The sequence below is a fragment of the Monosiga brevicollis genome, genomic scaffold, assembly GCF_000002865.3.
Source record: "Monosiga brevicollis MX1 MONBRscaffold_10 genomic scaffold, whole genome shotgun sequence".
NCBI lineage: Eukaryota > Choanoflagellata > Craspedida > Salpingoecidae > Monosiga > Monosiga brevicollis.
In genome coordinates this window covers 63,379-73,426 of record NW_001865047.1, presented here as the reverse complement: position 1 = coordinate 73,426, position 10,048 = coordinate 63,379, and the positions used below count along the sequence as shown (strand labels likewise).

Sequence of the window (10,048 nt, the reverse complement as noted above, 5' to 3'; positions counted from 1 at the left end):
TTAAGGGGGCCTTGGCCCCCCCCCCCCCCCCCCCCCCCACCTCGCCCCCTCGCCAACCTATCAAAGTACACGTGCTTCAGTTTTCAGTTTCGAGACAGGGCACGCGTGCCAACCCTGTGACCAAGGCACCTGTTGATCATTCGTCCGACCTGGTTGTGGTCAATGTAGAGCATGAACGTCGAGGCAGCGCACACGGAATTGGTGACATACTACAACTCATTGACGAGCAACCGGATGCTCATGTTCAAAATCTTTGGCGTGCTGCTGGTCTTCTTCATCCTATTCGTCGTTGTCTTAGCTTAATCAACCACCTTGTTTTCCTGTTTCACCTCCTCTTGGACCCTGCTTATTTTTGTCCCACGTTGCCTTTTTGTTCGGTGCACCGCTGGTCAAGAATCTGCGCACCACTTCCAATCGAGTTGCTCGTCCCTGAGTCCCCCCCTCCTTCTTTTCTTTCACCCTTAGCCTCTCCTTGTTGTGTGCTCCGTGTCTGCCGCTAATGGCAGCGAGTGCGTGTCAGTCATCCAACCCCTTGAATGATGATGCAGGTCCTGTCGTTTATCCAAAAAAAAATCCATCAGAGATGGCCCATCACGAGCAGTCCGTCAGAAAAAAAAAAGTCTTTTACTTTTTTTACTGAATTTCATGATCTGATCCTTTTCGCAGATTTTGCTTTTGAGAAGAGAGAGAGAGAGAGAGAGAGAGAGAGAGAGAGAGAGAGAGAGAGAGAGAGAGTGTGTGTGAGAGAGAGTGAGAGTGTGAGTGTGTGTGCGGCAGTCCGGTCGGTGGAACAGTGAAACGAGGTTGGCTGCTTGTACATGCCCTGGGGCAGGCGGCGTCATGGAGCCGGATGAGATGGACACGGAGGCAGAGCTGCTGGAGGGGCTTGTGCTCAGCTCCATGATTGGGCCGCTGGGGAAAGAGCAATTTTTACAGATGGATAACTTTATCTGGGCCAACGCCGACGATGCTGCTGCAGCTGGCCGCGCTCAGGGTCCTTGGTTTCAGCAGGGCTTTGAAATGACGACGGCAGCTCAGAGTGCAAGCCCCGTCTTCTTTGCCCAGCATGCCAATGGTAGGGACGCACTGCACATCCTTTTGAAGGAGCAAGCCTCGCCCTTTGCTCCCAATTGTATCCTGTCCAACCTTTGGGAATGCTCGCAAGACACTGGCTCTGACTGTGCCGACTGCTGCCATCCCCACCCGTCCTGTAGGCCCTTGTGCCGTCTTGGCCGCTGTGCAAGCACATGTTATAGAACACCTGCAGCATACTTTAGGCATCGATTTGTTTGCCGCTACTCCACAGGAGGCCGACGCCGCCTTTACCGAGGCCATTGTGCGCTGCCTTTGGAATGAAAGCGGGCGCGCCGAGCTTATTCTGGCCGATCCCGACGCGCAGGTGTGTCTGGCCCATGCGGTCAGCCCTAATCGAGCCGAGACCACTCCGGACCCTTAGACCTGGAAGAACGTCACACTGACTGATCTGTCCTCTCTGCTCCCAACCAACTGCGCAGGAACGGGGCATGTCCATGAGCCTGGACGGAGATGACGACATGCAGAGCCCTTCGCGCGAATGGTTTCGCACAGCCCAGCCACTGCACTACATGGTGCAGAGCCGCGAACTCGCTGTGCATCTCGTTCAATCACACTTGCCCCAATTTCGGGCTCCTGGTGGTCTGGCCCTTCTTCTGTACTCAGCCATCCTCACCACCGGCCTTGAGGACGTTCGTGCCCAAGCCGGTGGCGGTCTTAGCAGTCTGATTGACGAGGACGCCTGTGCCGATCAATGTCTGATGAATCTTCTCCTGACCCATGAAGCGCATTCCTCAGTCAGTGCTTATTCTCTCTCCTGAAGAGCAATGCGCTACCTCCGGCTCGATCCCTGTGTTTCATGCCCCGCCATTTCCCGCCAAACTCATGGCCAACTCAACTGCGACGTAGCTGGATGTCGATCAATGGCTGCAATATAGTTCCTTGCTTAAAGTGGGGTTTATCACCAATCAAGAGGCATACGAAATTGCCCCTCTGTTTCTCAACCCCCTTTCGCCCGTCTGGGTCATTCATGGTTTGTCTGGGGGATCAACGTATCCGTTTTATGGTGTGCTCTTGCCGGCACCTGTGAGCAGACCCGCGACTCATACGGCCCACGTGTATTAACTGAATGTTCAACACAGCGGGCGGACACTATTCCGTCGCATGGGCGGAACGCAAGGAGGTTCTCGAGGCAGACGAGGCCATGCCCGTGGAGACGCCCCAACCTGCATCACCCAGTCAGCTCTCCTTTGACGAGCAGATGAAGCGGGCCATCGCAGCAAGTTTGGATCAGCCAGAGCCCGCTTCCAACTCCAATAGTCTCGAGGACGAGGAGATGGCGCGAGCTCTGGCTGCCTCCAAGGCGCAGCATCAGGCCGAGGAGCAAGCCCGGGCCTGGCGCGCCTCGAACCAAGATCCCCAAGGGTATCGCTTTTGGCACTACAACGGCCTTGACACGCGAGGTGCATGATGTCGCCTTGTCCTGAAAATCAGTCGTTCTGGCCTGAAGATTAAGTCAAACTCAGGCGCCTGGCGCCTGAGTGGAGAGACAGGGCAAGAATTGTATTCCGAGCAAGACCCTGACGCACGTCTTGGGCGGGCAACCAACTGTTTTGTTTTTATTGTTTGCAGACCGAGGTATCGTGCGAGTCCGAGGACTTGGCCTGTTTCCTTTTGGTGGAGCTGCGGCCCCGGAACTATCCGAGGCGGAGCAGGAACGAGAGAATATCAATCGTGCCCGTCGCATCAAAGTGGGTTGCACTTCCCTTCGTGTGCTGTGGGACATGCTTGCTGTTGTAAGAGCTCAACAAACGCACATGCCGCCCGTTTGGTCCACGTAGACAATTTTGCAGACGCGCACCAACTCTGATGGCAAGCCAGAATACTTGGTCGTGTGCCATCCAGACGGTTCCATGGAGCATAACTTCCAGCTGCCCGCGGATGAGACGTGGCGTTGCCGTGACTGTCATTTAAAGGATCCTCCCAACTTTCGAGCCCGCAACCCGATCACCAGCGAAGTGTGCCGTGAATGTTGTCTGCCCTACAAAGAATGTGGTGTGTGCCACTGGCTGGCACGAAGCGAGCTGTCAGAGGCCGTGCGCCGAGAATGGGATCGAGGGACGGCACCTGCCATTCTCGAGGTCCTTCGTCGCCGTTGGCCGATGGTACGTCTTTGGGTAATTTCATTTTGGCCTGTTATGAATTGCGAGGGCTATGCCGTGCTGCTTCCCGCTTCATTCTGCGTGCGTGTGCATGTGGGCCCGGTATAGGCCTCGGCTGAGTTTGGAGAGCAAGTGCCGGCACTGTACGGATAAAGCGTTTCGAGGTGTTGGGAGTGAAATGTGACGCAAACACATCTCGCTGTTTTACCACGCACGAGCTGTATGCAGGGCTGGCCGGCAGACGTCGGCAAATTGAAGGATCGTAAGCAGCTTTGTCGCCGACATCGCGTACTTAGCAGGTCAATTATTGCTGTACCTCGACGCAAAGAAAAAAAAAACAGAAACGGCACCGGGGACACCGCCTGACATGATAATTAAGATAGAAAGGCCCGGCATTTTGGCTCTTAAGAAGATTGGCTATGCCTCAGAGGTTTCCGACGTACAGTCTGGACAGCGCTGCAAGCCAAGCTCATTGCACACGGTGCACTTGAGCTTGACAAGCTCTTGTCCGAAGCGTGATTTGACACTCTACCGCACACCCGGTGCCCGGTTTAAATCAAGCAGAAGCAAACCAACAGATGAGGAGAAAAGTTGATTGCCACGATAAGAGAAAAGAACAGGCACGAGCGCCAGTGACGAGGGAAGCAGACTCAAGAAGTTGTGAAGAAACACACAACGAATGTACTTACGCTCTTGCCACCTCCACACCAATCGCAAATGACAAGGCCTCGGCCTGCACACGTCTCGCAGGGCCGTTCACCCTGCGCATAACGCTGGAAAATTCAAAAGCACAGTTGGTCACACAAGACGAGGCGGCAGACCGCGGTTCAATAGGATTTTGAAGAAGCAAGGAATGCTTTCGCGCAACAGCCCAAACGTACTGGAACGCCATTCAGGAGCATGACGAGGTTGCCGTTCTCGTTCATTTTCTCAATCGCGTCTGCGTTCTGAGAACATTGGAGGCGGGTTTGAGCCATGCTGCGATGCGCTGCAGCCAAGGGAATGGAAGGAAAAAAAAAAAAAAAAAGGGAGAACGAAGGAAACCAGCCAGAGCGAGAGGCAGTGATGTACGTACGCCCACGTATTTGCCGTTGAGAAAAACCTGCGGAACGGTGGCATCTTTGGACCGCCGCTCACAAAGTTCACGGTGATACGCCTTTTGGAGCAGCACGTCCCGCTCTTCAAACTTGAATCGATGACCTTGCAAGATTCGCAAGACTTTCTGCAAGACCGACAAAACCGTCAAGGTGTGGAGCACACGTGCCAAGGCTGATGGGTGGCCATGACATTGAAGAGCCATTCCAGGCAGTCCCTGACCTGGCAGTCGGCATAGGTTTCGCGAACGGTGGAACCGCTTGTGGTGTATACCACAAGCTTGCCACCCAGGCGCTCACCCTGTTCCCGTTCTTTCTGTGGAAACAAAAGTGGAGACGAGTGCGTAACGTTAACAACATTGTGTGCGAGCAGTTGGCCATGTCACCCGCACACACTAACCTCGGCAAGTTCCTCGGCAAGCGAGGGCCCATTGACCAGGTTATGGGCTTTGCGGTGAAAGAGGCCCTTCCATTTGTTGACAACGCCTTTTTGCAGCATGACTGAGCCGCGGCGCGAGACAAAGGCGTCGTCGGTTTCTTGTAGCTTGCGAGCAGCATTGCGATTTGGTGGCGGGGTGGAGACGGTGCCTGCTTCTTCGATCCTTTGCGTGAAGCGAGCACGCAGATCAGCGATGGAACCTCGTTTGCCCACGACGGTACCACGACGTGAAACAATCATATCAGGGCTTTCGGCTGCTGCCACATTGGCGGGGGCGGCATTGGCGGCCGAGGCTGAGGGCGGGGCAGTGCGTGTCCGACGCAAAACAACATTTTGGGTCGCAGTCTCTGCCGTCGGAGTTGCGGCTGTTGCAGCTTTATTTTCGGAAGAATGCTCAGTTGAGGCGTGGTCGGCAGGAGGTTCGGGTCCAGGGACTGTGGGTGGGTCGACAGGCGTCGTCGGCGTCGTCGTCGGCGTCGTCTCTGTCTTGAGGGTCTCTGTTTGTGGCTCGGACTGCGGCTCTGGCTCGGCATGGGCTTTAGACGGCGACTCCAAAACGTGCTCAGACGCGGGGCGCGTGTTGTCGGTGGACATCCGCACGAGGTCTGCCGAGTGATCATCGTGGGGAGGCGACGTGGTGAGGGGGCCATTCGGTGGCTTTTCATTGTTAATGGTAGTGGTGGTGACTAGAAATGGCTTGTCATCGGGCTGCTCGTCCTCGGCAAGAGCTGCATCCGCAATGGCATCCAGATCGGCGACAACATCCTCGTCTGCGACTGCATCCTCGTCGGCGACTGCATCCTCGTCGGCGACTGCATCCTCTTCAGCCTCTTCAGCAACTGCATCATCTTCACCTTGGTTCGTGTCGGTGCTTGCATGAGCTTCAACATGGCTGCTACCGGCAGTAATGGTGGCATCACCATGCTTGACAGCGTCTGCAAGCGTGGGTGGCTCAGACGAAGCATCCGCAGCGACCGACGAAGCGGGGTCATGGCTGGCTTCAGCCGTGTTGGGATTGGCAGCGGATGACACGGCTTCAGGCGTGGTAGTGGGCGGGTCAGTTTGCACGACCGGTGTGCTACAAGTCGATTCTTGGACTTGAGGCGCGGGGGAATGGCTGTACGCGGGAATGGGCTCGTGTTGCGGTGGAGGTGTGGCTGGAAGAGGGGAGGCATAAAGTGCTTCAGTATGCGGGGTTACTGGACTGGGGGCACCAGGATCCATGAAACGGGGCGTGCTGGGCGACGGTGAGTTGGTCGTTTGCCTGTCAGCGCGGCCTGGGGCTCCGGGGGTGGGCTCGGCAGGATGCCCATTTGGCACCAGGTTAGAGCTGGGTTGGGCCGAGGCTGAATCTGGGGCCGGGGAAGTCAGGGCTGGATTTATTGGTTCGTGAGGATCGGCGACGGTGGCATAGATGGGGTCTTGGGAGAGATGCGATGGGCTAGGGTTGGGGGCGGGCATGGTCAGAGGTTGGGAGGCCACCTGGGAGGTCATTCGGGCTCGGGGTGGTGTGGGGGGTGCCGGTGACTCGTCGGGCTCTGGCTCAGGAATGGGAGCGGGTCTAGAGAGGGCGGACAGGTCTGGTGCCTGCGTTTGGGTAGCTGCAAGGGCATTAGGGTCGAAAAAGCCATACGCGCCAGATTCGCGAGGGGCTTTGGAACGACGAGGGGGGCGAGCTGGTGGGCGCCGGACTTCAGCGGCCCCAGGTTGTGACGCCATGCTGGGGGTAAATGCACAGACCGTGCTTCCCACAAAGGCCCGGCAGCTCGCACACAAAGTCGGCTTGCCAAAGGGGCGTGGCGATGCGGAAGGGTCGCAAGAAGCCTGGCTCTTCGTCGATTTGAAGGCCGGACAGTTACAGGGGATGGCTTGCTTGCAAGGGCGGAACAAAGAATGCAGCCAAGGAAGGCACTTGGAAAAAGAGGGGAGGGGGAGGGGTGAAGCTTCTGGAGTTGCTTTCCCAGCGCACGCAAGCTTTTACCAAGCCTGGTCAAGCAGCGGCGTGATGAGCGACGCGAGCTCGGCAGCAAGTCCGTCCTGCGAGTGGGCGTCAAAGAAGCAATCAGAAGGAAGCAAGGCAGGAATGTCGCAAAACGATGTCCAGAATGAAGCAACAACAGTGCATCAGCTGCAAAAGTCAGGCACACTCCCTGAGGAGATATGAAAGACAAGACCCGTGTCTCAGGCAGATGCATGGCAGGACGCGAGTGGAGGCCATCAGGCCGCGCAGTGCGCTGCCCTTTGCCACACACATCCGCCCGCGCGCAGAACGAGGTCGAACCTGTTGAAGGTGAAGCCAGTGACGATAAACAAATTTTTACGCTCTTTACGCTGCACTAGAGAAGGGGAAAAGTGCCAGCTGGCTTCGTGTGCCTTTTAAAGTTTCAAAGTGTATCCGGATTGATAAAACTTTAAAGTCCATGTTGTTAAAACTTTTATGACGTGTACGTGTAATGTTAAGCGCGAATAATTTTTACACACAACATTGTTAACATTGGATGTAAATCATTCATAAAACTTCTCATCATCATATTGTCAGCATTTTATTCCATGTCAAGGAGGAGGTTCGGAATGGCGGCGACACGGACTGAGGAGGGAGGCCATCGCGGTGCGACGCTCGTGGCGCTGGCAGTGGCTTGCTTGTTTTATGTGCCTTATTGGTGGGTCGTGACGTCTCCGGTGCGTCATGATCTGCCTGCTGCCGCCATTCAGCAGCTTCGGGTGACGGCGCCGACCCCGCTGTCGCTGCCGTGGTTCATGGGCAATGGGAGCGAGAACCAGACGCTGCCCCCAGAGCACTTTCAGCGACTGGCTCTGGCCTTGGCGCGCTGGAACGTCAAACTCCCCACCGAACCAAGCTCTCATTCTGATGACGCTTTGCTGCACCTGCATACCGCGGCGGGGGCTGAGGCTGCGAGTCCTGGTTTGGATTTCCAGCTGCGATTGGGCCAACTCGAGAGCCGCGGTGCGCTCTCGGCTCTCGAGGCGCGGGCGCGTAGCGGGACGGCACGGCCCTGTAGCGCCATCGTAGTCTCGCTTCGGCAAAAAGATTGTCCACTGGTCCTCCCACCCGTCAACTCGACGATTCTGCGGCAGCTGGAGGCGAGCTTGGCCCCGCTGCCCATAACGGTGCAAGAGTCGGTCTTTGTGGACGACGCCCAGGCCTGCTACGAGCCCGTGACAGTGCCCACCTCCAGCTGTCAGCAGCCTTTTGAATCCGAGGCAATTCGACTTGCAAGCCTTGGGGCTCTTCAGCACTTGTGGCGCTCATCCACGGTGGATCTCGGCCCGGCCGCCCTGGTCCTGGCCATGGCGCATGCGGCGCGCGCACGCAGCCGCCATTTACTGATTGCACTTCTTGAGGAGGTTGACTCCATCAGTAATCTGAATATACCCTTGGACCTTCAGCGACAGGTTGGATCGTGTGCTGCTGTCACTATTCTCTGACCATACGCCCCACCTCCATCTCGGCGCTCATGACGGGTATGATGCCTGCTGCTGTGTGGGTGTTTTTTGTTGTGTCGGAGCTAGGCAGAAATGGCCGTGGCTTACCTGACTCAAGCCAATCAGCCGTCCAATTCGTTGAATGAAAGACTCAAAGCCACCTTTCAAGCCCTGGCAGCGGCCGGTACGACGTACCTGTAGTGATCATGTGCTGTTTCTCCAGTGTTGTACCTTCAGCTCAAGCCACTTCCCCATTTTGCTTGTGTGCCCGGTTTGACTAGAGTTGGCATACAGCAACCCCGCCATGCACGATCTTCATCTCTTTCCAGAAGACCAGAAATATGCCATCTATGTACCTTTTTTTCTTCCGGCTTTGTTTGCGATCCTCTCTCTCCTCCGGAGAAAGCGGCCATCCGCTTGAGCTGGAGGACGGCATCCAATCCATGTACTTGTATTGAAGACGCTCTTTTTCTGACCCTCATGCCGCGCACGCAGCGAGTCTCACTAGCATCAGAATCCATCTCAGAGTGTTACGCCCAGGCTCGGCAGCCGCATTGGCGTGCGTGATGGATTGAGGCGCTTGCCCTCAAACATCCAGGCATGCGTCTGTGAGTATCATATCATGCGGCTCAAGCAATGGGTTTGTGGCGTCAAAGCTGGCTTCAATTTTTTTTTTTTTTTTTGTTTTTGGTTCTTGAAGCGCTCATGATCACAATGCAAGCATTACAGAGGGGTCATGTATTTTGCCCTCGCTGAAGAAAACATGCAGGTGCGCGTCTAGATTGGCGGGAGGGACATTGGCGGTATCAGCAGCAGACATGACGCGGTGACACACTAGAGCTCGGTGGACGGGGAGCTATGGGCCAACCTAACTACAAGTGGGAGGGTAAGCTGTTGCTACCAAACAATGTCCTCTGACATGAGGGGGCGGAAAATGTTTTCCAGAGAGGGAACGGTCTGCCTGGTGGCGGTGGGATCGGCGAGCTCAAAGTGCTCGTGAAGGAGGTGGTAGTTTCGGGCAAAGATTTGCTGCAGCGGCAGGTTGGCACAAGTATCAGGTGCCAGATGCGCTTCCGGGGAGCCATTAAGGTGAAGTGTGCTTGTGATGTGCAAGCGGTCCTGGTCAAACACTGGCCGATCGCTAGCGATGTTGATGAGAGCGCCTCGAGAGGTCAAGTGCGCCAGAAGCAGATCGTCGCCCATGGGTAAGAGGTAATTCGCAAACACTTGCAACAAGCTGGACATGGCCGTCCGGTCGAGAACGATGCTGTGGGTGCACAGATTGATGAGGTCTTGAACCAAGCCGCTGCCCAATGAGCGCTGTTTGTTGCAGTAAGACAAGCAGCGGCCCAGGTTGAGATAGTTCCAGCGCGGTGGTAGCGAATGCCATAGGTGAACAATCTGCTCCACAATGGAGAGGGGACTGGCTGCCTCAATGCGAACGTCATCTTCAAAGAACAAGAGGCGCTCGGTCTCCAGGCTGAGGGCGTGCATGAAGATGTTGCGCTTGGTGTGCACGAGGGCGAGCTTGCCTAGGCCGCTGGATTTCTTATCGAGCAGGCTCACATAACGCCGCTCAGCTGCGGAGAGGTTGAGGCGGAGCAAGTCGGCCTTTGTGCACACGTCAAAGAGGATGGCGTCAACGTTGAGCCAGTCAAGCATAGCCTCGGCGTGGGCTCGCCGCTCCGGCAGGGTGGCGACGACGATTCAGTCAACGTAGTGGTAGAGCCAGTTGTGAGGAGCACCGTGCGTCGTGTTGCCTCGGTTTCGACTCTCGTAAAGAGTCTCCCGCCAAAGGGTCACCCGAGCTGCTTGACTGACGGAGGAACTGCTAATGGAGGGGCCAGAACTAGCTTTGAACGAGCCGGCGCCAATCG

At 56.2% G+C, this 10,048-nt stretch overlaps 5 protein-coding genes across 5 annotated transcripts in view; 3 read left to right on the top strand and 2 right to left on the bottom strand.

Annotated features, from left to right (window-relative positions):
* MONBRDRAFT_37036 (uncharacterized protein) overlaps positions 1-1,853 on the top strand; it is a gene marked incomplete at its 3' end in the record, with an annotated part of 3,478 nt that extends 1,625 nt beyond the window's left edge. Inside the window, exons 9-11 of the mRNA XM_001745838.1 lie at positions 833-1,075; positions 1,215-1,399; positions 1,515-1,853. Of these exons, the coding sequence (XP_001745890.1) occupies positions 833-1,075; positions 1,215-1,399; positions 1,515-1,853 (767 nt within the window). The remainder of the gene's footprint in view (positions 1-832; positions 1,076-1,214; positions 1,400-1,514) is intronic.
* A 383-nt stretch (positions 1,854-2,236) lies between these two features.
* Positions 2,237-3,302, top strand: MONBRDRAFT_8150 (uncharacterized protein; the record flags this gene model as incomplete). The annotated part of the gene is made up of 3 exons (XM_001745837.1): positions 2,237-2,495; positions 2,665-2,783; positions 2,874-3,302. 3 exons carry the CDS (start codon positions 2,237-2,239, stop codon positions 3,300-3,302), a joined length of 807 nt encoding a protein of 268 aa, XP_001745889.1.
* A 144-nt stretch (positions 3,303-3,446) lies between these two features.
* On the bottom strand, positions 3,447-6,446 carry MONBRDRAFT_37035 (uncharacterized protein; the record flags this gene model as incomplete). Its single annotated transcript, XM_001745704.1, has 6 exons — positions 3,447-3,722; positions 3,884-3,967; positions 4,076-4,141; positions 4,270-4,416; positions 4,512-4,604; positions 4,689-6,446. 6 exons carry the CDS (start codon positions 6,444-6,446, stop codon positions 3,612-3,614), a joined length of 2,259 nt encoding a protein of 752 aa, XP_001745756.1. The 3' UTR covers positions 3,447-3,611.
* Positions 6,447-7,298: 852 nt separating this feature from the next.
* Positions 7,299-8,174, top strand: MONBRDRAFT_8148 (uncharacterized protein; the record flags this gene model as incomplete). The annotated part of the gene is made up of 1 exon (XM_001745836.1): positions 7,299-8,174. One exon carries the CDS (start codon positions 7,299-7,301, stop codon positions 8,172-8,174), a length of 876 nt encoding a protein of 291 aa, XP_001745888.1.
* Positions 8,175-9,068: 894 nt separating this feature from the next.
* MONBRDRAFT_37034 (uncharacterized protein) lies at positions 9,069-9,833 on the bottom strand (the record flags this gene model as incomplete). Its single annotated transcript, XM_001745703.1, has 1 exon — positions 9,069-9,833. The coding sequence occupies one exon, from the start codon at positions 9,831-9,833 to the stop codon at positions 9,069-9,071; it is 765 nt and encodes a 254-aa protein (XP_001745755.1).
* Between the last annotated feature and the right edge of the window lie 215 nt (positions 9,834-10,048).